The sequence below is a fragment of the Temnothorax nylanderi genome, unplaced genomic scaffold (genome assembly GCF_030848795.1).
Source record: "Temnothorax nylanderi isolate EJ_2023f unplaced genomic scaffold, tnyl_v1.0 TNYL_tig0100_pilon, whole genome shotgun sequence".
NCBI classification, from domain to species: domain Eukaryota; kingdom Metazoa; phylum Arthropoda; class Insecta; order Hymenoptera; family Formicidae; genus Temnothorax; species Temnothorax nylanderi.
In genome coordinates this window covers 19,088-46,930 of record NW_027249162.1, presented here as the reverse complement: position 1 = coordinate 46,930, position 27,843 = coordinate 19,088, and the positions used below count along the sequence as shown (strand labels likewise).

At 40.7% G+C, this 27,843-nt stretch overlaps 1 protein-coding gene across 1 annotated transcript; it reads right to left on the bottom strand.

Annotated features, from left to right (window-relative positions):
- Positions 1 to 82: 82 nt before the first annotated feature.
- LOC139775556 (lachesin) lies at positions 83 to 26,084 on the bottom strand (the record flags this gene model as incomplete). The annotated part of the gene is made up of 8 exons (XM_071711627.1): positions 83 to 5,157; positions 7,688 to 7,789; positions 7,952 to 8,020; positions 10,300 to 10,449; positions 18,813 to 18,950; positions 19,056 to 19,184; positions 25,160 to 25,318; positions 25,852 to 26,084. Coding segments are annotated over 8 exons (1,192 nt in total), but the record flags the coding sequence as incomplete, so codon positions are not given.
- Between the last annotated feature and the right edge of the window lie 1,759 nt (positions 26,085 to 27,843).

Below are 27,843 nucleotides of genomic sequence, written 5' to 3'. Positions count from 1 at the left end.
TTTAAATGAAAATTTTTAATTTTAAAATTTGGCGTAAAATTCAAAAAATTAAGAAAGATGCCGTAAATAATGGAAACTCCACTGCATCAAAAAACTCCAACTTTATTTATATCTTTCTACAGTACGGATAAGATTATAATCTTAAAAAGGAGCGGAACAAGTTAACTACAATTCGATCTCAGTCTTCGCAAATAATCGCTATACAATTAAATGCAATCCAGATGAATTATATTCTTAAGAAGAAATAATAAAAGCGAAGGAGATAAATTGATTGACTTTATATTGATATTGTATATTGAGTAATACAGAATAATTTTATGCTATTTATTTAATAAATAAATTCATTAATTTTATTACAAAAGGCTCTATCAAAGAACAGAAATTTATAAATCAATAAAACTGAAATAGGATTTATACAAAGTAGATTGAACATTCGATATTTATTCATTCCATTTGCACTCGCTCATCCAGTTACAACATGATTTATTTCTACTATTACGTTAATGAAAACAAACGTAATTCTTTTTACAATACGTTTCGGGATTTTTTTCATCTATGAAGTTTCATTTAAAGCCATTCTGTGAATATCAATGTCTATAAAGCTGCAATAAGCTCACTCAAATTGATCTTTCTTTCGTCGACAGGCGCTACGGCTAACGAAAATCTGGATTAAATTAAATGATACACGATATTTACCCGAATTTAATTAATAATTTATTTAATGAATCGTTCAGAGTCAATAATACGACACACATTATACTTTAGACTTTATGTCAATCTTAGATGCTCTCAATCGCTAGGCATTAAATTTTTAAATATTATTTATGATTTTGAAATTTGATGTACATATAAGAAAACTAAAAAGAACTGAAATTCTCGATTAATTAATATTATTCGTAAGAAATGTATGCACGCGTTCAGTTATATTTCAAATAAGTAAATAATACGAAATGATAGATCGTGTACCACCTTATAACAACATATAAAGCTTGCTGGAATTATTTACAACGATTGCATTCACTTTACAGTACGTAATCGTAACAGTACATAATCTTGTAGTTAATATTTACATCTGGATTCCATGAGCTCCTGAGAGTTGTGACATGCATCGTTCATATCAAGTGATTTAATTGTAGAATTGTGAATTGATTGTAGAGTGTGTAATACTTAAATTAATTTTCAAAACTCGATTGTATCATTGAGCGGACGTTGAATTTTCCCACGTCCATAAATGCAGTGTACAAGTCCTGATTATTACCTGATATTTCAAACAACGCGCCATTTTTTCGAAAGCTCGTAAAGCTTGTCATGCGCGGTACAAGGGCGCGCTTGCAGACGCTCTTTCTGAACCGCGAGTTTCAAATTGCTATCGAATTGCATTAACAGTATTAATAAGAAGATGTAAGTAATATGTCGCAAAAATATTTCACATATTTTTGGCGAGAAAATTAGAGGAAAGTCTCCTATTATGAGATAGGCTCCTAATATGCGATAGCGAGGTTTCTGCTAAACTAATAGGTTCTATCTCTGTTGGTTCCATCACGAACTTATTGCCCTTAGAGTAAAATTTATTTAGTGGAAAATTCATTATTCGATCGTGCGTACACTCGCCTACTACATTTTCAATTCTACACATAAACTTTCGGCTTCCGGCAATCACGCAAAATAGATGTGGTATCTCATAATAAAGGACTTTTCTCTATTAATTTCGGTTTATCAATATAAATCTTTTTTATACGTAAATTAATTATTATATAAATTTAAAGAGTAGCTTAACAACCACACTTGATTGCACGTAACTACGTAGGAACGTTACGTTTTCCGTTGTAAAACTCAAAACGGTATTCACTGCGATTTAGTCTTAATCGATAGAATAACGCAAGGAGGATCAAATATTTCTCTCATCTGGAATTTCGTCCTGATAACGTGTCAGGGATACGATAACTTCATTTTCAGAAACGTCCACATATATAAAAACGTCGACAACTACTCACACTCTTATCTTATACGCGTTCGAGGGAACTTAATATGTACAAAACCGTGTCCTTATCAGTCCTTACAATTAGTACAGCGATAATATTATGGAAATATCCATACGGTCGTAATATTATTTACAAATATATGCAAGTGATTAATCCTCGGAAAATTTACAAGTCCCGGTTGCTTCGTTGCAATTTCATGCACCGTATTCGAGAGTCACTCTTCGTGTACTTTCGCACACATCGCACGCTAATTTCTACGCTTACATACTAATTTATACATTTAGCTTTATAGATCGATTAACCCTCTGCACTGACAATAACATTTGAATAGAGATATGACTAGAACAGATCTGTGGCATTTTTGTCACAATAAAAAACGATCGATCGGAGGATGTTTTATAATAATTTTAAAATTGCCAGTGCATCGCGATAACGTTAACATACTGATTGCTGCGTCAATCACAAATGACCGACACAGGAAACGTTTGGAGCTTCATCGTCCATGCATGATCCACAAGCCATCAACCGATTTGTGCTTTAATATTTTACTTGTGGCGAGCGTTTTAATATATAATGGCTCTGTGATTAAAATGGGGCTGGACTTCCTTCAGTTAACGTGTTACTACTTAGGGAGCGTAAAGTGCACAGGGTTAACTATTCTATTTTCTCTATATTTGTAAGTAAAATTAAAACGTCAGCTGCATGAAAATAATTCTCAGGGGCTTTTTATGCTTACGAGTATTGAGATTCTATGCAAAATCGGTGTAAATATCAATAAATAATATTTTAATATTTCAAATTATTATTGAATCACATTATAAACATCTCAATACAAATTTCTACGCATTCACGCAAATCACTGGCGACAGTTACTTATCGATCGAGTAGGCCGAATTTTTGTTCGAGTCTAAAAACGATATGGATAAACGATGGAAACACGAGTGTGAGCAATACATATCTTACAAGAGAAATTTTTCCATGTCTGTTTCAAATCTGATATATGTTCTTTATAATAGTTTTTACTTCAGAGATTTTGTTGATCCGTGGAATGAAAATGCGACAAATAAATTTTTGACATATAGGTACCTATAAATGAAAAAAAATGCGACACGTAAATACTTCTTCAAATTTTTTAAAAAATACTGTCCCCCCATAATCGATCTTCTATCAATATAATTACGATTCAGATGTGAGTATGAAATCTTTCCGGTATAAGCCACCCACACACGAAAAGAAAAATCAGCCGACCCCTTTGAGGGAAATTGGGAGATCTCGTTTCGCTAACGATGCGCACGATCTGAAAGCCTCTCTGCCGATAGAAAAAAGATTGGAGAGAAGGATTTAGCGGTGACGGTGGAATCAGATAAGGAAAATGGTCGTCACGCCGTCGTCATTTCTAGGATACACCCGATGGCTTCGGAAATCCGCTGACACATCGAAGAGATTTGGAATGATTACACAAGTCTGCATGATTTTGCGGTCTGGAAGAGAAAAATAGTTTCCTATAGTATTTTTTGTGCGCAGAATCCGAATTTGCAATCAAAAATGTCCTATCACGTCAGATTTACGAGAAAAATATATGAGATTAAATCCCCTAAAAACGCGTTTTTAACCATTTTTGACGACTCACTGACAAACCCGATGAAAAGACTCTTAAAAGGGCTAAAATTAAAGCTTGAAATTAAAGCTTGTACTTTAATATGAGAATGTCAAATCTTTTACCGCAGACACCATTGAACCTTAAACACTTTATTTTTAAAGGTTTAAAAACAAAAATTGCGGTAAAAATTTTGACATTCTCATATTAAAACACAATGTTCAAGCTTTAATTTGAATCGTTTTAAAAGTCTTTCGCACATCGGGTTCAGCTACAAATCTTCAAAAATGGTCAGAAATGTTTTTTAGGGGCCCCATTTTTCTAGTAAACTTGACGTAATCGGACATTTTTGCTTGCGGATTCGGATTCAGTGTACAAAATACTATAGAAAACAATTCTTTTTTTCCAGACCGCAGAAAAAAAGTAAAATTTTGTAGACCTGTGTTATCAATCCTTTATAAATGGATCTTTGATAGAAATTTAACATTGACATTGGTGCGACGCAGACATTTTTACACGTTGACTGTCACTGTACAATTAAGTAACTCTATAATTGATGCCATTTTTATATCAGCATGTTATTTTAATATACTACTTGTTTATATTTATTCTTTATCAAAACTCACAATCAAATTCTTATTCATCCTTCTAAAACATCAAATCGGCGAATAGCTGGCGTCCATCTATGGATCGCCTATGAGTTAACTCATATTCGGCAGTCAATATGTTAAGTTATCGCTCGAATTACATTTATTATTTTTGACCAGTAACTGATGCTTGTAGGTTGCAAGTAAACTTAACATTAGAACTGCCAAAGCAGTCAAAATTTTTGTAATTTTTTATCAAATTTATATTTTCTGAGATTTTCCGTGACTTTTGTTGCAGTACGTAAATAATTAATTTACTTTCCCCTTTCATCCCTTTTTTGAAGATATATATATACCCAAGATGAGCCATCGAAAACTTTCCATCCTGTTCTTTTTGTAACCTACTGATTTGTGTAAAATATGTCAAAATACGTCAATTTTGTTAAATAATTGTAATAAATTCAACTTTTTGCCAAATGCCATCCTTGCGCTGTAACATGAAAAAATTGAACGACAGAAAAAAGGGGACGGCACAATTTATCATAACGATCTATAATACAAGTAATATGTCGCCCATCTCTAACGAAGGCAAAATAAAAATTCATAATCCCAAGTGTCTTTCCTGTTCAGCCGTCAATAGTTGCGGAGATCCTTCGATGAATCTAACACTATTCGCCCTATTCGTCGGTTAATTGATCCCTTGCGGTTAAGGAAAGATTGCAGGATTTGTGCTGCAGCTGAAAGGATATCCGGACTCAATCATCCTCACTCCGCGGTGACTACGACAGGGCGGAGAGCACGATTATGCAAATCGCCGCGCTGGATCGGGTCAGGCAGTGCCACGTGCTGCTTTTCGACGACATCGATTGCGCCGTGTTGTCGATTCTTCGCTGCCCGACGTCACTGTCGACGCTTTTGTGGCTATCAGTGTCGATGACGTTCTCGGCTTCGTGGCCCTCCTCGTGGCTCGGTCTGCCGCGGAGGCGCGTTTCTGAAAATAATCAATGAGACATACGTTATCGCCAGATCCAATAATATATTATTGATAGCCGGCATTCTACGGCGCTATCAAACGACGAGATGAGACGTCCGTTCGCGCCGCGTGGAATATTCAAAAACGAAAATTGAGAACGAAAGAGAACTCGGGAAAAATTTATAGTTCCTTCTACTTCGGGTAACAGAAGAGGCGGGTGAATCTTTCATTGATATCTTTGTCGCGTATTACGTATTCTTTTTGGGGTTTATACCGTCGACGTTAGTGGTTACCTTTTGCGTTGTTAGCAACGCTATTCTCATTGCCCGCCCGGCGGATGGAGGGATCGCGCGCGTAAACCAGATCGCGTCCAACTCTCGCTGCTCTCTGAATTGCCGCGACTTCCTTCGCTCATACCCGCCAGTTTACATGATAATCGAAACAAGTTCGGATACCGACGCCGACGCTCCGGCGTCCCGGGTGCAGATTACTTGCCATAGTTGGGCCGAGCACGGTAGTTCATAAACCGCATGGGATTTCATCAAAATCCCGTCGAGAGTTCCACGTTTGTCGTGGTGGAGGACGACAGAAGGAAGAGAGAGAGAGAGAGAGGCTTTTGGGGGGTACGGGGAAGGAACTTGGAGGCGGCGTGGCACGTTGCTGGAAGTTTTGCGGAATAAACTTTGCGCCTTCCGCGAAACTTTCCGCCAGGAAAGTTCCGCCGCTGCCCGGCGGCGTGTAAGTTCTCGCATTACGTCGCGGGGCGATGATTTAAGACGACGTATCCCGGCGAATTTCGGGTCGCGGCAACGTATTTGCGGAAGGTGACGTGTTTTCAAGCGTTCCTCCTCGCGCTGATCGCATAGATCAACATTTTATTGCTTGAATCACGAATGCCCCGGCCATACGTACACCGTGAGCGGGACACATAAATCCGATACACATAAATTTCATCTCGCTACGGCGAGGAAAGAAATTTAAATTTTGTAAACACGGCTGAATCCGTGGTATAATACAAGATAATATTATTCCTATAACACAAGAATTTAATCGCTTTAAAAAAATTATGTTAAACGCACTGATCACTCGATGCAACGCGCATTCGAAATCGTTTCGAGATAGAACAACGCGGATTATTGCGCGTGACGTTAACCACAGTTAGCGAATAATGGAGATCTGCAATCACCAGGAAGTACAGGTCTCACCGGGGCGTCCGTGGTTTCCATTGAATTCCCAGCGCGGTTGTCAAATCTCACCTTCGTCGCACAGTCGACTAATCTGATTTTTGTTTCCTCTAAAAGTTCCGCGAGGTTTGCACAGTCGCAGCTTTGAATATTCAAACTTGTTTCGACAACACCGCAACTGTCGCCGGCGCGGCGCGGCGCGGCGCGGCGCGCGTAATTGTAACGACGGCGATGCGGAGTCGCGGGATTGCCACTTATAACGTTCGCCGTATTAAAATGACGGAAGGACAAACTTTGCTTTTACCCGCTACAGCGCGAACGCGTGTAACAAAATCAAAATCTCCAAATTTCGTTCCTTATACGACACACGCATTTTTCACGCAGACACGTTGAGACTGTCAATTATTTTGTGCAGACGCGTGTTCAAGTTGATTACATACATTGTACTATAAATACAATTGCATTAAATAAAGACATTCTTAATACTTTATAGAGATGTGCGAATCAAGGATTTTTTATATCAAATCGAATCAAATTTCATTACCTCTTTCGAATTTGAATCGAATCGAGTTGACAAAATTTCATTCAAATCAAATTGTTAAAATATAATTTTTAATTAACAATATAGTTATTATTAGATTAAATTTTAACACGTATAGATGATAAGAAAATATTTTAATGTGGAAAAGTAATATTAATTATATAATATAAATTCTTTTTAAAGCAAAAACATATTTAAATATTTAATATAAAACTAATAAATATACTTTATTTAAAGTTGCAGCAACTGAAACAATTAGGCGAAAAATCATAGATAAATTATTAAAATACTCTTATCCAATAACATACATAGAGATTAAAATAAAATAATATATAAGTTTATTTTATTATCAATACTCAAAGCTTCTGTACGCATATTTAAAATTTTACTTGCAATTTGATAGGGTCATAGGGCATGTCAAAAATTAGAAATAAACTATTTGACTGCTATTTAAGCCGCTCAGCGAGCAGTTGTAATACTGAATGCACTCAGGGAAATATGATTTCATAAAATTGACAATGTATACGATTCGTATTTGATTCATATCTAGATTAGAATAGTTCGCACATCTCTAATACTTCATATAGTGTTAGAATTTTAATTTCGTATTAAAGTAAACACACGAGCGAAGTGTTTCTTTCGTTTGAAATCTCAACACAATTAAAAATAGAATTATATCAAGATCTTTATGTGTAATGCGTTTCTATTTAAAGTATCTTATATTTTCCTGAGGCTTCAACTTCGTTTAATGCGAAAATCTGCGCCGGTATAACAGCAAAAAAAGAAAGAAAGCTTAAAAGAGAATAATGGAAACCGCGCGTACCTTCGCTTCTCACGACGGTCGACAAAGATGCGTCGGTTATTTCATTAGAGCTCGGCTCCAGACTGGGCACGGGCTTTTGTCGCGACCACTGGATATTCTCCACTGGAAACAATATTTTTCTTATTAGTTATCTACATAACCGTTACTAGTAAAGAAGCGTATAATTGAAACAATTGTCTTAATATTTATTAAGTGGCGCGCAGAAATGGAATTGTTTAACCATTTAATATTGAATTTTATTTAATGTTTATTTAATTGCACTACCTGGATCCACGGTGGTAGGAACGGGCACTGTGCTCGTCGTCGTCGGTTCCGTGGTGGGCGTTGGTATGTCTGTCAAACATGCGACGCATTAATATTCTTTTTTCTATTCGATATAAATCTATAAAATTTGTTAAACAAAACTGTAGTAACAGATGCGCCGCATTCGTAAAATTTCTACGTATAAAAATAAGATCTCGCAGACGCAACAATAATGAAATCAATGTATCAATGTGAAAAACTATAACGTAGACAATGTACAGTCTGTGCGATTTACTATTGAATAAAATAGGATAAAGTTGCGCGGGACAATATCTCGCCGCGTTACGTTATTGCATTCCTGCAGCGAAATAAATATTCGATGGAGCATATTGATATTTGCAAATAAATTTTAAGCTGCCGCCGCTTTAATATCGTTCAATGCAAAACAATTAACGTTAATGGACAAACGAAAAGCTTTAAATAACCGATTCGCGATGTAAAGACCGCGTTTCGCGCCCCGTCGCTTTCAAATATCTTATTTAAAAGCGAATAACAATCGCGTTAGCGAAAAAACATTCACTCGCGCGTCTCTCGCCTGGAGTAAAGTTAAGCAATTAAAACTAGTAGCACTCGCGCGCGCGCGAACGCCCGGTGGCCATTGTAGCAACTTTCAACGTGGATTGAAAGGCCGGTTTAAAATGCTAATGCGTATTAAATCGTCGACACAATCGAACGCTTATTTAAGCGGCTTAGCAGTAATCCGCCGATTCGGCGGCGGTCACAGTAAAGCACAAAGCTGGGGGAAAGTTCAATCTGCGGACGCGCCAAGGCGAAAACCTACAATTACTGATCGATAGATAGAAGGGGCTTCTTTTTGCACGCCCGCAAAGGTGAGGGTGAGGGCGCAAAGGGTTGGGGAACGCAGGATCGGCTGCTCGGTGGTTATCGGTGATTCACCGGCTCGCACCGCTTTCCCGGAAATGCGGATTTACGGAAGGGCGACAGACACGGGGCTGACTTTCACGGCGCGCTCCTTATCGCGCGACGAAGGATGAGCTCCGCCTTTGATACCGAATCAATGAAAAGTTTGAGAGAAATGCCGGCGAACTGTCTGTCTGCCGTCCGCGGACGATGATTGATACGAGATTTTCCTCCGTCCTCCCCCGTCGGATCGGAAAAGAAACGCGCCTCGGTCCACGCCTCGTTACGCGATCAAATCCGCGTTCGATTGCGGAAATAAAATTTTTCCTCGAGTATAACGTATTCTCCATTTCCTGCGAGTGTGTCGTTACCACACGTTTCTCTCGCGCGGACACTGTCGCGCACGTGCGTCCGCCATAAAACACGCCGACTTTGATGCTTCCCTCGCGACTTTTCCATTCCGCGTCCCCCGCGTGCATCCATGGTCGGACGTTTTTCTTCGCCGGTCGTTTCGGGAGAGATTCCCGGTTATCGGCGAGTCGCGCACGATTGGCACTCTCGCTGCCGTCTCGGGGCGTCACTTTTCAAAACCCTTCCCGGCTTACGCCACCCCGATATATATCTCGCTCTCGTTGTCTTCATCGAAAGAATCGGGCTCTCCACTTTATCGCGTCGTTTGATTCCGCTCTCCCGTCTCGGATGCTTAATTTCTCATCCGCTGGATACGTTCTTCATCGCGCGGCTAACGATTTCTGATAACGCGCGCGCGAGGAGCCGGGGGTCGTCGCGGCGAAACGAAAGAAAGTGCGACGACCGCGCGTCGGCGGCCGATAAGGGACCCCGCTTGACAAATGTTCGAAAACCGGCGCGCGCGAATCGATATTGGCTCTCCGCGGTCGAGATATACGGACCGCGATAAATCATATATCACGTTAATATAATATTACTATCGTAACTTCGTTGAATCACTTTTTGATCGTCCTCGCGCAAATTGTGCGATCAATTTGATAATATAATGCGATCGTACGTGCCACGGGCTGACGTGATTGTCAAATCTCGATCGGCGGAACTCGCAGGGCTAAGAATCTCGAGGCTGGGGCGGAATAACGAGGAAATTAATCACGCGTAAAAATAAGGGTGACAAACGCGCGATTAAAATATACAATTTATCAAAATGTTCGACGGAACGAAGAATAAACATTATCGATCGGTCGATTCGCGACCGTTCAAACACGCGTTTGAGGATGTTAATTTATACGTTGGACGTATTGGGGAGGTAAGTTTTAATTTGGATTAAAACGAACAAAATCGTTCGTTAATTTGCATAGATATGCAAATTACGAAATTTTAATACGGAGGAGAGTCGCAATAGACGCGTTTTCCGGCTCGAATTATACAACGCCTGTTAACTAAATAACAACATTTAAAACGACGGGTAATATACTCACGATAGAGCTTGATACTGCCGTCCGTTTCGCCGAGGGAGTTCTTAGATATGCATTTGTAGCTGCCGTAATCGGACATCGCGACCGAACGTATCATCAGCTTCATGTGCACTTTGTACACATTGTCCGAGAAGGATGGCTCGTACTTCTCCCCTGCAATTTGACAAACATCGTTACGCACGAAGGTTTACGCTCCTTTTCCACTTCGTAAAATTAATATATACGATATACTTTTTCCCCGGCGCGAGAGCAGCGTTAAACGGGCAAAATGTTGCTGCACGCGTGCAGTTTCAGGTTGCAAACTTGACTGCGGAAGCTTAATAAATATCACGGGAGATAAAAGATGCTTCACGCCTTCTTTGTTCTCGTTAGAATTATGGAATTAGTTTTAATCTACGGTGAAAGCTCTGGGTTCCGTTGAAACTAGAACGTTTTACACGCGGGGAAACCTGGGGGCTGATGCGACGGGGATATATCGCTTCATATACATACACGCGTACTTAGCCCGCGCAAGCCGAGCATCAAGTCCTACATTCAACACGGGCGCGGGTATCTACATCGCCGCAAGGCACACGCTTGCTTTATTAAAATATGACTCGTCATTTTAGGCGAGCTCATTTAAAGCTTAATTACATTACCCGTTCCTATCGCAGTCGCGTGTTGCATCCGTGTATAGCGTCGACGCGGATTAATTTTTGAAGCGTGCTGATCGCTCGCAGGGACGTAGGTGCAAGATTATTGCCCGATACAGCTGTGTGGACGATACGTCACGCGTTCGCATTATCACGTTTACATCGCATTATTATATCGACGGCGCGTATTATCGTAGAAAATTGAAAGTAGCCGTACGTGCGCATGTTTTCGATCCGCCGTTCAGCCGGACGGAATATAATATAACGATATTCCAAAATGTATTTGCCAATATCCCGCGCTTCCGGTACGCCTTCACGGTCCACCGTGCTTCGTGCTCCGTCAACCAGAAAAACTAGCATTAGGGTTTCTCGCGTGGCTGCACGCTGCCCTCCGCTCCATATTCCGCGAGCGAGCTTCAGTCTGGCCCCATACGTTGGCGTCCGTTTAAATTGTTCCGAGCGCTTTGTTTCTCACCTCGTTATTTGCGTTTCTCGCAAATCGACGCGGTTCGAGGGCAAACACGGTTTTTTTTTTCGAATTCTGAGAAACATACGTATTCAATAATACTTTTTATCTCGCGATACAATTTTATTTTCAGTAATTAATAACTAAATATACTTTTGAAGTAACAGTTTTAACAGTTTATTTGTTAAGTAGAGCTGCTCGTCTGAACAATCATTTAATAACTTATTTATTAAATTTATGAAATACATATCTACACACAAATCAATTATATTTTCCATTTCTAAAGGTGGAATTGCATTTTCTCGAAAAGGGTACTGAGAAAGCTTAGCCCGACCAAATATCAGATGGTGGCCGGACACGCCAACTACTCGTTACTTGTGGACGCGAGAGTAAAGTGAAACCGGAGAATATTATGCGTGATCACGTGACTAATCTGAGATATAACACTTAGGCTTATGAATTGTAAAGAAGCCCGTTACTGTGTAAAGGCGCGAAACTTTACGCGTTGCTTTAATTATCTCTCGGATATTCACGTTTCGATTGTTCCTAAAAGTGTATTCCCTGATAGAAATATTTCGCTGAAAGTACTATAAAAGCGATGAAAATGAAATAAAAATTATTGAAAAATTACTGATTATATTTCAAAATAAATCATAATTTTTCTTACGAAATGTAATGTAATACTGTAAAATATAAGGAAAGTTTTTAGATTATACTGTTAAAAAGTTATAACAATTTTTTTTGAAATATTAGGTATTATAAAATTTACTGAATTTAACTAAAAACTAAATTTTTACTAAAATATTAATAATATTAGGGATAATAATGAAATGAGATCAATTGAGGGCAAATTTCAAATACATTTCAGTAAAATTTCATTACATTTTCAGTAAGATATTTCTATCAGAATTGTCCCTGTTAAAAAAATTTTCCGTAAGCATGGGGGGCCACAGAAAAATCCAGAGCAACCGAAATATATCGTAAAATAATCGATCAATTATAATTCGGTAAGTCGGAGAAAAGCATTAACGTTCCGACTCTCTTCGATAGCGTCTCGGTGGTTGAAAAGTGGCGTAGCGAGGCCTTCTGAAGCGAATCGAGGCGGGGCGCGCGAACGCGGAAAGAAGTTTTGATTAACAATTCGAGGTGGTGGCGCATTCGGAAGAGAGTGAAATCTATAGGTGTAATGACCCGCGGCAAGGCGGAGGCCAAGTATTTTCCCAGTCCAGGAGGAAAACTTACGTCTTTCCGAGATAGAGAAAGAGAAATGTGTGGAGAAAAGGGCTCGAGGAATCGAGATGGTGGAGAGAACGGAGCCTGGCCGCGCCGCGCGCAGCCGGCCAGGCCAGCAGGTGGAATAAGGGTGGCGGAAGGGTAGAATGCATTTATGTAGTGGCACCATTCGAGCCCCACAAGCGGAAGAAAAACTTTCGGCCGGCTTTGAGTTTGAAAAGCAGATGAAAAAGTTTAACGACGTTGAACTACGGTGCCGAGCATTACCCATGGGTCGCGGGGCGGCGAGGAGGGGGCGCAGAGGCCCGCGAATGGATTTTGCCCGGGAATAAAACTGCTTTTAAACCCAAAAGTCGACGGTGGGACCGATATTTTGTGTTACTCGTATCTCCGCACCTCGTCGTCGTCGTCGTCGTCGGCGCGCGGGTCCGCCGCCGACATATGTGGACATGAATCACGCTGACTTGGAAACTCAAACTGCCGACGTAATTTCCATCTGCGGCGATCGCTCACGCTTAATTTCGCCTAACGCCGTCGTTTCCGCGATCACGTGCCCGTGTCATCGATCACGCGATACTTGGAGACTTTTACGAACGCAATCCGGTTTTTATGCTTGATGCATGTGAAATCGTAAAAAAAATGAGACAATTCCATCGTAATAAAAGAAGCTAGATATCGAGCCGATAAAACGAACAATTTCATAAAAAGTCAGGTTGCCTATGAAGGAATGTTTTTACCCTTAGTACCATTTATCAGCCAAAACAGAAAATTATTACATAATTAAGTTCACATGTTTACTTTATTTCTGCAGTTTCAGATTTTTCAGAATTTTCAGGTTGCCGAATCTTCGTTGTACACAGAGAGAATTTTCTCTTAGAATTTACCCTGAAAATCGTGGTAGTTGTGGGACAACACGTATTTCACGAAGAATTTTATGCGAGCTATTCTGATTAATATCTATTACAATAAAATATAAAATATGTTTGATTTGTTTTACTAAAATATATCTACAGTAAAATTTCAATAAATTTTCAAAAATTACCAATCTGCTTGGTAATTTTTATTACGTTAAGACCTAGGCTTGGATCGCATGGCTTTTGATTCTAATTGATTGTATATCGTTACGATCCTATTTCTCTTATTATTATTTATTACGTTGTTTGTAAAATGTCTTTTGTATATTTCAAAAATTCCTATCGTTGCCGATATTTGATTGGTTGTCAAATTGTCCCAAGTTTGTAGTAATTCTAACAATAAAATATAACGAAAAATTCTGTCCGTGTAAGATCAATCAGATCTGATCACAGCACAACTGGTACGATAACGCACGTTTGCTTATAACACAGGAGAGAAGATTTATTCACAGAAGTACACTGCAAATCTTCTGTTAAGAGTTTCCTATTAAAATTCCGCAGCGCGAAAAGGATATTCTTTTGTCAAGGTTTTTAATTTTAATTCATTAAGTCTCCGAAATGTAATTAACGCTGAAAATGAAATCTCTCTCTCTCTCTCTCCCTCTTTCTCCGGGAGAGAAATTATATCCAGAACTGTCGCGTGGGGAGTACAAGTCGCGAGAATGCATTCTTTTAAAAGCAGACCGGGCGCACGCAGTTCGGTCGCGAACATAAAAAAGAAAGAAAGAAGAAAAAAGAAATGCAAAGTCCCTGTAATGAGTTTAACGCCGACGGATCTAATTTGATGCACACAAACCCCCGGCGTGTCGGCAAGCGAGAAACGTTAAATATCGCGTAATTGCCAACCGTCGGGAACTCTATGCTGAAAATGAATCGGTGTGTCGGCGCGCGCGTAACGCGTGTTTGCCCACTGACAGATTATGTTTTCCAAAGGCACTGATTTACGGCGTAATCCTATTGTCAACGATACTGGGGCAATTCCGAATGCCATCACCCTCCAAATATCCTTCGAACGGCTTTAAATTTATAACAATAATTATATTATTTTGTAATGTAATAATAATTTTGTAGCTTTATTCTCTATTGTTAAAATATGTTGAACTGTCAATATTATTCTCGATAATTATCCAATGAAATTACCCTTTTTTAAAATCATGATAACATATGAAAGCAGCTTCTCAAGGCAGAATTTAAAAAATTTATTTGAAAAATGTTTAATGCAACTTAGAAAAAGAAAAGAGAGAGATATTTGTTAATACATTATTTATATAATATACTCTCTAAAAGTCGAAGAGTGAAATATCACCCAAAATGAGTGAAATGCAAGTGTAACGAAAAATGAAAATTGAGCCTGTGTCCTTCGAGTGATTCGCCACTCTAAGAAAGAGTAAAATTGCGCTTTATAAATTGGAGTGAAATTGCACTCCATTTGAGTGAAAGGTACTCTTTTCGAGTGCAGTAGATCAGTGTCTATAAAAGTGAATTATGTCATTCTACAATTCTGAGAGAAAAATTTCACTCTGTTAGAGTCATTTATCAATCGATCTTTAGTGATCGCAGATCCTAATCGTGATTCGCTATAGCTTTAGAGTGAGATTGTATCACTTCGGTAGAGTAATCGTAAAGTAACTCTAAAAAATTTGAGTGGAAAATTCACTCCTACCTTAAGAGTATGAGTGCCTGCATTTACTTAAATTAAGCGATAACTTTCTCTTTTGGAGTGACTATCGCTCTAACATATTAATGGCGAAACTCTATGAGATTTAAAGATCATAAATATATGGGGATTTCTCTTTCATATATCTACTGCATTACCATGCTGCAAACGATATTACAAGACGACTATTTCCATCATGTGATTTCCATCCTCATACAGCGGCATAATAGAATTGTACTTTCCGTCGCTTTACGGTCGACTCAAGTTGCGCCCCCCCCCCTTCCCGCGAGAATGGACGGGACGGCGTGATATCTGTAATACGTAAGCGTTTCTGTCGATCGAGCTGCGTGACTGGAAACGCTCGACGAAACTTAGAATTTGCGCGAAGTCCCGGATAGGAAAATTCATAAATTTTCCCCGAGATATTCGACGCCAGATATGCCCGCAAAAGCTTTAAGCGCGCGATGTTTTGCTGGGAGGGAAAAAATTGTTTTCAATGACGTCGGTAAAAACTTTTGCGCTCCGCCGGAAATTTGAATGCCTCGGTCGGATTCGCGCGTGGCGCGGTGTAATCTCAAACAAACGGCGATTTTCTCATAATCGCGACGCGCTCTCGCGACGAATCGCGTTTTATAGCTGAACGCAAACTGGAGGTCAGTTGGTTTCTGATTGCATTAAAACTCACCGGGGCATATGTTTTTTACCGGCAAAAAAGGTATACACGGACATATATCGTTATTGAGTCGTTTAAAAAGGATACCACCGAAACGCATAACAGTCCTATCGCCAAATTTTTCCGCAAAAAAAAATGGAAAATTGCGAGCCGAATAACAATCTCCGCCGAGCGAATATGTTCGAATCGATTTGGGAATCGGGAATCCACAGAGAGAGGACAGAGTGTTCGCGCACACGCTATTCACCACGTGTCGCGTTACCGATGAATGGCCGATTCGATGCGAAAATCGGTGCACGCAGATGACGGTCCGATGCGTGGTTTGCGCGCACAGCCCGATATCTGATCGTGCGTAAGTCACGCGCGCTGAATTCGCATTAGCGGGCCAGCGCGTATCCGCGCGAAACGTTAAATCGTAAAGCATGTCGTAACTGTTACACGGGGAAACGCCGGGGGGTATGTGCGGTTGACACGGGGAATATAATACGAGATAACCTGACAGTTAGCTCATTCGTAATTCGCGTGCTTCCCATCCGGGCATGGGGACGGCAGATAAGCCGCGAAACGATCGCCTTCAGTTTTACGGGATTTTTATTCCGATCCGATTGAAAGTCAATGCTGAGCCGCGCGGAAAACACAAATTCGCTACTCTACTTTCGAGTATCTTATAAGATCGTATAGTCCTCGCGGGGGAAACTTTTCCGCGATGTTGAATTACAGCTAATTTTGACACAATGGCTTCTCTCTAAATCTCATAGAGTGGCTTCGCCACTTATATTAGAGTGATTACGCTAGTCACTTCGAAAGAGAGGGTTGTCACTCTAATTTGAATAAATGCGGGCACTCATAAGGTAGGAGTGAATTTTTTACTCTAATTTTTAGAACGGCTACTCCGCCGCAGTGATACGATCTCACTTTAAAGTCTAAAGCTATAGTGAATCGCGACTTACTATAAAGATTGATTGATAAATGACCCTAAAAGAATAAAATTTTCACTCAAAATTGTAGAGTGACATAATTCACTCCTATGGACAATGATCTACTGCACTCGAAAAGAGATACCCTTTCACTCAAATGGAGGGCGATTTCACTCCAAATTATAGAGCGTAATTTTACTCCTTCTTAGAGTGATGATGAATCACTCGAAGTGTAGGGGCTCAATTTTCACTTTTCGTTACATTTGAATTTCACTCGTTTCGCGTGATACTTCGCTCTTCGATTTTTAGGGAGTTATATAATCAAATAATCATGGAACGCGAGTTGCATTCAATCAAATGTAATCCGTTAAAGCTAATGCGTTTCTCCCGAGGAATGGTGGTAGTGCAGCGAACTTTGCATCGCCGCGTTCAGCGCACAGCAGCGTTTATCGTGCATTGTCACTCCACGGTAAAAAGTGACATTCCCATAAGTCACCGGCGATCGTTGTTAACGTGGTTTATTCAGGACCAGATTCCGTCGCAGATAAGCGGAAACTATTCAGCCGCGACGCGACGGGGCGCGCGCGCGGCCCGGTCTTGCCATTTCACCCCGAAAAACCAGCCTGTGAAATAAAAATCTCGGAGCCGGGCAAACAAAGATTAATCTCCGTCGGCGTCGCCGAATGGAAATCGTACCGGTTTCCGGGCCATCGATCACCGGTAGCAAAACGCCGTCGCTAGCTCGCCCGTCCGCTCGTTCGCTCGGTGTTCGCGCCGCAGGTGCGCCGGCAGAAGCGATCCGAAATTAACCTAATTAGCTGCGCGATTAGCAGCTGCAGACACGGGTGCGACGGTGACGGCGACGGCGACGGCGACGGCGCGCGGACGACGCCACCGTCGCCGCCGCGCCGCCCGTTCTTACCCGCGCGTCCTGCACATCCGCGCGCTGCGGAACCCCCCGTCGCGCGTCGGTCGGACCGCGCGCATTAATGGATCCGAAGGGGGTGCATTACTCCATACGCTACCCGGCGCAGCGTCGTGTCTAATTATCCGAAATAATTATGCGCACATGTGCGGGCCGCGCCGCTTTTCGGTAACGCACCGACCAAACGCGCCGCGTGTGCCACCGTCATGCCCGATTTGCCACATCTCGCCTAGGTGGTTTGTGTGTATTTGCGGCCGCCGCAAATATCACTTCCTGCGTTGGACAAGATCGTTGATTGTACCGCGCGTGATACTCCGTACACAAATTAATTGCCACGTCGGGAGGACGCGCGTAATTATTGTTAATATTGTGTCTCTCGCGACTCTTCCGAATAATATCGAGGTTCGGCGTGTATTGTTCGTCACGAGATTAATCATACGAAACACAGTGGGAACGGTGTTTTTTCTGATTCTGAAATATCTCCAGCTGAATACGTGCTTTGGGAAACAAAATCCAGTTTGCCGCTGGCAAATAGGTTTGTCAGAATCGCGATCCGCTCGTCCCCCCTAGCCTTTAATTTCTGGCGTACCGACATAAATGGCATTCGATGAGCAAACTAGAACCTGTGACCGTGCGTTGTTGGCTAGTAAAGCATGGTTAAGTATGTCGGCGAAGCGGAGTCCGATTATCATTCATTAAATTATGGTAGGAACGCGCATGCGGTGCGCGCAGAAGTGGCGATGTATAGACCCGTTGCTATTGTTGCTGCTGCTGCTGCAATTATTGCTGATGTTGGAAGAATTAGCGTTATCATTGAATTAATGTCGTCATTGCTGGCGGGCGCTCTCTAATTATTGCTACCATCGCGATCATTCCGATCGATTCCGACCTCTCTTCTATTCCGAATAGCGCTCGAATTTTTCCGGGTTTTTAATGTATTCTGCTCGTTCGCGAACTTTTATTTTTTGTGTGAGTTACACAGATTTATTTATACACAAATAATTTAATTAATGCAAATTTTTACATACACATATAAACTAATTTGAACCAAAATAAGTACGAATTGTTATAGAAATAAATCTCATATCTACAAACGTACCATTTGCTATAATGACGTTGTTCTCGCGCGTCCAATAATTGATGGACTTGGGAAACGCCTCGGAATGGCATTCCAACGTCATTTGCTGGCCTTCTTGAGCGCCCACTAATTGGTTTTGGATCCAAATCATTGGAGTAACTGTTAATACGGAGACAACCGGTGAGAGAACAATGATATACGATTGTTCGAATAAATTAGACAATGAATTGGACAATTAGATAAGCTTTTCAAGCAGCTACTTACAATGTACAACGAGCATTATTCTCTTGCTGACCGTTGGCGGTACGCCGTTGGACGCGATGCAAAGATACGCTCCCATCTGCAACCTGTTCACTTTCGTGATATTGAAGATAGGTCCGTCAATGCTGGCCACTACAACAGATGATTTAAGCCATTCAACTCGCGAAACAGACGCAGCCGTTGTTGTTAACGCTAATTAGTACATTAGAGTGAGATTAGCTCTCACATCGCATTGACAACTGTCATAAAATGTCAAGAATAGTATTACAAAATTGTTATAAATCAAATCTTTCTCCTCAATCTCTTTTTATCTCTTTTATTTGTTCTGTTCATAAATAATATTTGCAGTAGTAAGTCGAATCGGATGACGTGGAACACAAATTCAGTGTATTGACAGCTATTGTGAAATGTCAAGAATATAATATTATAAAATTGTTAAATCAAACTTTCTTCTTAATCTCTTTTTATCTCTTTTATTTGTTCTGTTCATAAATAATATTTGCAGTAGTAAGTCGAATCGGACGACATGGAACACAAATTCAGTGTATTGACAGCTATTGTGAAATGTCAAGAATAATATTATAAAATTGTTAAATCAAACTTTCTTCTTTTTATCTCTTTTATTTGTTCCGTTCATAAATCGTATTTTGCAGCGGTAAGTCGAATCGGACGACACGGAACACAAATTCAGTGCATCTCATCGGCAAGAAGTTTTCATCAGTCCCGAGCAAAAAATTCCGCAATCGGGATTCGAATTAATACACGTCGAGTACGTTGCTTCGTAGCACTGTGTAACCGATACTAATCACCGCGCCGTCGTTTTTGCCGCTTGGTCTAATCTCCGTTAACATTACACGCCTCGTACACGCCGTTCGCAAAACCCACCTTGCACCCTAGGCGAAACACTTGTCGAGGGGTTTCTTGCCGGTGTACATCTTACTCGAATTCTCAGTTGCGAATATTATGAATGTGCTCGGCGGCGCCAAGTAATTCTCGGCTCTGAGAGCATTGCTCTCTTTAGACTATCATGATAAAAAAATATATATATATATATATATATATATTCGCGGTATAGACATAATTAAAATTGTGTAATTTTTACGATCGACTTTTATCCGCCTCGCAGTTACAATCCATTACTGAATTTAACAATCTCTGCTATAATCTCGAAATAAATTTAATATATAATGAAAAATCTTTCTTTTTTTTTAACCAAAACGCGCGCGAATACTGCATACCGATGAATTTATCGTTCTTTTTTTTCGGGAGGGAGGGAAAGACAACCGTTCGAGAACGCGCGCAGCTGCGCTTTGTTAATTAAACATATACCGTACTTTTTATTCACGATAGTCAGAATGTTCTCCTACTTTCGGGTGAAAAAGCGTGACATCCTGGAAACCAGAAGGATTCGTAAGCCGCGAAGTTAACGGATGTAGATTAGAGCCCCGCGCGCGTGGGGAACAAAACGTCCGCCGTAAAATTTAGAACTTAAGGAATCTCACTGCTGGGAGGACGTCGCGCCATTGCCGCGACTCGTCGTCCGCTTGCATTTCTTAAGTTTTAAGAGGTAAGCCGAAATACCGACTTCTCTCTCCGGCTATACCGCGTTGCAGCCACACGGCGCGCCGCGCACTGACAACATCCGCGGGCTTTAGAACTCGCCTGTTATCCTTAACTTTCATGTTCCTGCATTCCCGTGTCTGCCGCGCTCGCGAGATATACACTAGGATAAACTGTCGCACTAAATTTACAAAAAGTTGCATATCTATTCCAAACGATCGTCCCACGTACGCACACGTGTTTTCGCGGTATTTACGATATCCACGATACTGAAAAGCGGGGAGGATTATTTTCTAAGGCGCAGTGTACGTACATTTATTTCGTGACGAAAGATCAAAAAGTTCCCCTGAAAGGATATTTTCAGAGGAAATGAATTTTCGAGTCGTTGAGGAACGACTTTGTCGGCTCCACCGTTTAATCTCTGCGCAAGGCGATTTATGTTATTGAAACGCCTGCTGACTCGGCCTGAAATCACCTGCATACGAGATAAGCTGTAAAGCGGCGCGGCGGTCGGGCCGTACGAGCCGCTGTGCGGGCTCTTTAGTTAATTAGTTGCAAGCGCCGATTTATACGCTGTCGTCGCAGCAAAAAAAAACGCGGAGGAGAGAAAAAAGAGGCCGATAATGCCAATTACGTTTAATAGATTTCACGTTTCTGCCCCCCGTGTACCAGATTTTGGAATTAAGCTAACGCGGCTTTTTCGACTAATGAAATAATTAAATCGGCCGCGGTTTCACTGTTCGGTTCCGAATATTTCGCGATCTCCAGCTCTACCTGCGCTGCTTATTCAGTTCCGAAATTATACCGGAAGACATAAATTGTCACCTTCGGCAACGCGAAATCGATTGTACGATCATTATGTACGAATGGATAGTATCTAGGTAATTAATAATAATTCAAGAGAATTACTGCATTTATGAGCTCATAATGAATGCATATGCGGATTAAATTTGTAATAATTCACGACGCAATGACTGGCCCGTCCTAATGCAATTTCTGGATATAGCCATATTTCTCCTCGCGATAATTCCCCGCTTCTCAAGCCACCGATAAATATTTATCGTATAAATTACACAAATGTGCCTGCGCGCGCGTCCAAAATGTTTGAAAATAGCTTTGGCCAAGTTTTGGGGGGGAAGAAGCTGGCAGAGTGCAGACTGAAAAGTATCTTACGGCGATCGACGACACAAAGCAGGTCGTCCCCGAAACTTCGCGCTAGCCCGCAACTAGTGAAACTTTATTTCCCCGCCGCTGGTATTTGCGGACAGTTTCCGGCAAATAGGTTCGCCGGTTTATCTGTGATTTTGTTCGCGCATACACGAGCGAGAATAGTAGCGTCCGTGATGGAGAGCTGGTGCGTGAGAGAGGACGGCGGCAGAAGGAGAGCGCGCGGACGTTTACTCATGAGTGAAAAAGGTCGCCGGCGGAATGGAAAGAGTTCGTGGCGGGTTCAAAAAGGACACGGCAAAATGCGAGAAGTTGGGTCGGGGACGCGTCGAGAGAAGGGTGGATTGTCGTGACTGTTCGCGATTGCCTGAGAAAAAGACTAGGATAAGAGGAGAGACTTTCGAGGGTAGAAAAAAAGGGGGGAGGGGGAGAAATCGTGGTAATCGCGAGGTAGAGAACTGCCGGGCGGGAAAGTACGCGAGTGCAGGAAAGAAAGGGAAAAGGAGGAATTCGTTAATTAAAGTATGGAGCGCTAGAAACAGTACCTGAACGTTAAAAAAGTCAAGCGCGAGAGCGGGAAGAGGGGGCGGAGGGGGAAGGATAAAGATAGAAAAGGGAAGATAGAAATAAAAAAAAAGTCGCGCGAACAAGGAGTCATATTTGTGAATTAAAGAGGAGCAAGCTCGTGTTAGAAGTGCCTTTTGAAAAATCGAGAGAAAGAGAGAATATCGACTTTTCTTTAAGAAATAAAAATGAGAGGAGGTGGTAGTGGAAGCGTTCAAGCACAGAGTAAAGATTGAAATGGAAATAAACCGGGTATGATGGAGAAGTTCAAGAGGGACTTTTCATGGTCGCGAAAGAAGCTGAACATGTTCGCAAGTCAAACAAGAAGCCGGAAGAAACTTGCGAGAGAAAGAAACTTACTACTTATTGACCAAAAAATCGAGAAAGTTAAAGAAGGAGAAAAATCGCATGCAAATGAAAAGATTATCACGATACTGAAGATGAGCCTGCATCTTTCCGAAGGAACGAAGAAAAAATAAACGTGAATCGGACGAACGGACATGCGTAAAACGAGAGAAAAGTAGCAAGACTAACAGAGAATTAAACAATATTATAAACCCTGATAACAAATACGTCATAATGGAAATAATATGTGGGGATAAACGTAATCGAAGGCGTAATAAATTTCTACGGTAGGACATTTGAAACGGTTGGCAGATGATATTAAATGATGCGCGCGAATAAACTGCACGCGTAGCGGAATAAATGTTTTCGTTGTCAGCAAAACGGCATTATGCAAAACGACGGTTCAATAAATTTCGGGAAACAATAGGAATGATAAATAGATATTGTATCCACGTCAAGCGAATCATTATGAGTAGCGGTGTATTTAAACGGCATTAACATGAACCGAAAACAGAATTAAAAATTAAGAGAGGCGGCCGTGCAAATCGCTTTCGCAATAAGAGCAACGTGAATAATAAATAAACTGTCATTAACGGTGATATAATCCAGCGATTAAATAATGAGACTAATTTTACTTTTAAAAAGCCATTTCAAAAATCATTTCATTTTATTCGACGTGCGATTCTAGCGTTAGTTTAGTTCGGACGAATATTCGTTCGGAATGAAAAATTAAGATAAAAGCTTATTATAAGATAAAATCGATCTTATTATTTTAGCACCAAACCGCATACATTATGAATTAAATTTTCCGCGGTATATTTATAAAGCAAACCGAGATTAATATTAGTACGAAAGCTCTACGAACTGAATGTTAGTTTAAAAAATAAATGACGTTGCTAAAACGGGCCATATTCATCTCGCGCAAGGAACAAGGTCAAACTGTAAAAAAGTGCCGACGGGCCGAAAGAATTGTCGCCTGTCCTTATAAATTATCGTGGGGCTAGCTCTCTCTCTCTCTCTCTCTCTCTCTCTCTCTCTCTCTCTCTCTCTCTCTCTCTCTCTCTCTCTCTCTCTCTCTCTCTCTCTCTCTCTCTCTCTCTCTCTCTCTCTCTCTCTCTCTCTCTCTCTCTCTCTCCTCTCTCTCTCTCTCTCTCTCTCTCTCTCTCTCTCTCTCTCTCTCTCTCTCTCTCTCTCTCTCTCTCTCTCTCTCTCTCTCTCTCTCTCTCTCTCTCTCTCCGCGTGGGGACAGGTGTATAAAATGCACACAAAGGAGAGCAAATATTTAACGGAACTGCGCGGAGAGAGAGGCCGGGATGGCTCAATAAGTTTGAAAGACAAAAGGGTGATAAATTGTTATTGTACCCGTAGAATAAAGTCACACCGTTGTACGAACAGGTGCGAACGAGGAGCGCTCGATTTTCCTTGGGCGTTATTGTGCGAGACGCATAAGAGCTGAAACGCATATTTCACTTTGACGTCACCGACACGGTCGCATCGGCAGCTTCGAATGCAATTGCATCACGCAACGTAGTCGGCTGAATAAAGTCCGAGAGGCGGAATGATAAATCGTCGTCCCCCTCGCGTTGAGTGAATCCGGTGTTTCAGTTGCGCGCGGGCGCTTTTCCTACTACGATTTTCAAGATGAGCGATGCGAATAAAATAAGTACAATGTCGAGATGTCGAAATGGACGAGAATTTTCGCGCCACCTGACGCGCGCTTTACGCGCGCGAATTATGGAAAATAGTCCACCATGGGGAATTTGACGAATATTGTGAGCAATTGCACGGTTAGCTAGTTATTGGTGCAAAAAATTGCTGTCTGTTTTAATATAGAATATGTTTTAATAAAGAATTGAATCTCCCGAAAGAAATATAATTATTCCAAGTACAGAATAACGCGTGTGTATATTATCTAAATATTATATCTATGTACAATATATCTGTACCTTATTAGAGGTAAAGAATCGTATCTCCAGTTTTTGTAAAAATGGAGTCAATATATTTTTTAATATAAGAGCTTAAATTGTATAATGGTTAAGCGTCTTATGTCTATTATTACTGGTTCCTAAAATATAATGTTTAGATAAGTCGTATTGAAAATTGTTATAGTGCCCAATTTTTAAACCAGGTACAGCGTGTTATTGGCAATTGTTTTATTAAACATATCAGCTAAATTACTTTATCAAAAACTTGAAAAATCAAGTTGCTACTTTTATTTTATATCTAAAAAAAATATATCATTTCTCAATTAAAAACTTTAAAACCTTGTCTTCTCCGAATTCATTATAATAGAGATACGATTTTTTACCTCTAAGGTACAGATATACATCTGGAAATATATATACATATATATATATATAGTAAATATGTTATAACCATTCAGCTACGGAGAAGACTTTCCGGATTAAGTTATTTTAGGGGACTATTAAGCTTTCTTTGTATACATATAAGACGGCCCGTAAGTAGTTTACCTTCCTGACTGTTTCCGAGAATAATCAGCTCGCCGTCTTCCCTTCTCCAGGTAATGTTTGGCGTCGGTGACCCTGTTGCTTCGCAACGCAGCGTAACGTTGCTACCCTCTCTCACCACCATATCCGTACTCGTAGGATAATCCAGAATATCCGGCGGAACTGTCGGATAAAAATTCTGATCAGAGCCTTTACATTACATATTTGCACGGACAATTCGCGTATTGCTGCTGTTTTATAAAAATATAACACAAGAATGGAAAATACCTCGGAATCATAAAAAAATGAACGATGCGCAAGAGCGCAATGTTCAGAGAGAGAGAATGAGAAAGAGAATCGACGACGAGAAAACCTGGGGACCGCCAACTTCCATTTCGCGAAATACCGCGAAGCAATTTTCGATACGCTATCGTTTGGCGGTTTAAAGGCACGTACAATATACATATATACACACGTGTATAGCGTATACAGCCTCAAAAGCGATGCCACGGGCCGAGCCCAAAAGCGAACTTCGCCAGTCATCCGTGTCCTGCTACAGTTTCGAGCTCAACCTTCGAAACAAATGCGAATTTTGCGAAAACAAAGATTCTCTCTCTTTTTCCCCCTCTCCTCTTTCTCCTCTAGTGAAATGTTACAGCCTCCGGATTTCTACCGTGATATTAATTCGACGCGCGTGAGGGGCACAATGGACGAACCTACGACCTCCAAATAACCAATCTGACTCTTCATCGGGTCAGTGTTTATCTGGCACATGTAGTTCCCCCGGTCGCTCTCGCGGACATCACGTATATGTAGGAGCCACGTTTTGTGCTCGCTGTGCGTGACGCCGATTCTGTGATTCTTCGTTATCACGTGATTGGCTATCGTCAGGATGGTTTGCGTGTCCACCCGCAGCCATGCCACCTGAAACAGAAAGCCGGTAACGCCGCTTCAATCGTCTGGAACCCATCCATCACTCCGGGCTGGCCTTTTGTTTTCCCGGCCCGGTGACCGGTGTCATGTGACACCGCGAAAACGCGTGTAATCCGTTACGCTACGGGGCAATTAGAACTTTCTGACGCTGAAAATCTTTCGTATTGTAAAAACTGTGATCCACGTTTTATATTTTATTCCCCCCCTCGCCCCGCCGTCGCGCAGATTCGTTCACCCCCTCGGTGAACGCGGAACGCTTCGATCCAAGAGGTGCAATTAAAATTAAGCATTATTATCGTTTGCTCGAGATAAAGATTAACCTCATTAGCGTTACGACTTTCTTAATAACTTTATACTTAACACTGCGTGGACACTGTTTTTGGAGCACTCACCCGGACACCCAGGGACTTTTAAGTCCAAAGGGTTTTTGAAAGCGTTTCTGTGTTACAAAAAATTTATAAAAAATTCATGTATTATCTTTAAGGTTTCAAAAAGTAATTTCTATACTTACACAGGCCGGAACTGTTGCAATTTTTTTTAAAGAGCGCTAGTTGAAGCCATTCCCGTGGGAATCATAAATGAAAAATCGACTGTGCCTTAAAAGGTCCGCGCAGTGTTAATACGGCACAATTTTCTGCCATTTACAGAATAATCGTGCGAACGAAAAGCAATAAGAAAAAAAAGGTACTTCGTTGCAAGATACAATGAAACTGCAAACGCCAGAAAATCAGTAATAAAAAAAAATTGTGAAAACCTAATTAATCTGAGACACATCAGGGAAAGCAACCGAGATATATTTTGTCCCAGTGAAGCAACTTTAGGGTCAAATAATGCGGTAACGTGGAAATCGGCTCTAGCCTATCCCGCAAACCGTAGTCGGACATTGTTGCCATTCAAGTTTCTGCGTAGCCGGTTATTGTGAGGCGTACTATACAATCGGTAAATGCGGCTTTGTTGTCATTGAATTGCGGACCCAGCAGGCTTAGGAGCTATGTATTGATGGATGACGTAATGACTTTAATGACAAAGCGTCATTGGATCCTCAAATCTGACGAGTTTCCCCATCGGATGAGTCCTACCATCGAGCACTTTGTCGATCTACAATTGCACGTTGCATTTTGCATTAAGCTAGAATTGTCGTGTATACAAAGACGATTCAGTGCGTTGCCTATTCATTTATCCAGATGACAATGTCTGATTCTATTTCAAAGATGGCATCATCTTGTACCCAAAGAACATTGTGACGTTTTAAGTCTTGAGACGTCTTGAAATTTTGAAGATGTCTATGAAGTTATTAGAAATCTATATGTTTATTCGATGTCTATGTTTCGATTTACAAAATCTTTTATTGCATTAATACCTTGCCAATGGGATGTGCATAAAACTACTCAGACAATATTAGTATCTAAATCTTTGTGGAGTATGTGTTACATCTAAATTGACTGTGCCATATGCATTGTAATAAATAAAGTGTGTTAGTGTATAAACAGTTATATATGCTCGAAAAAATATTTCATAAAAGACTTAATATAATTTAATAAAAATCTTTTCTTTTAAAAGTTTCGACATCTTTAGGATGTTTCTTGGTAAAGTCTTTAAGATGTCTTTTTTAAAACATCTCTAAAAAAAAAGGCGTCTTTAAGACACGCGTGTTGTTTAAGTGCTTATTTGCGCAATTTCGTACAAATGTTAGTACCTCTTCACAAATGGTGATTTAAAAAATATTGTGTAAAATTTATCGATAGAAAACTGTGCTAAAAAGTTAGAAAATTTAT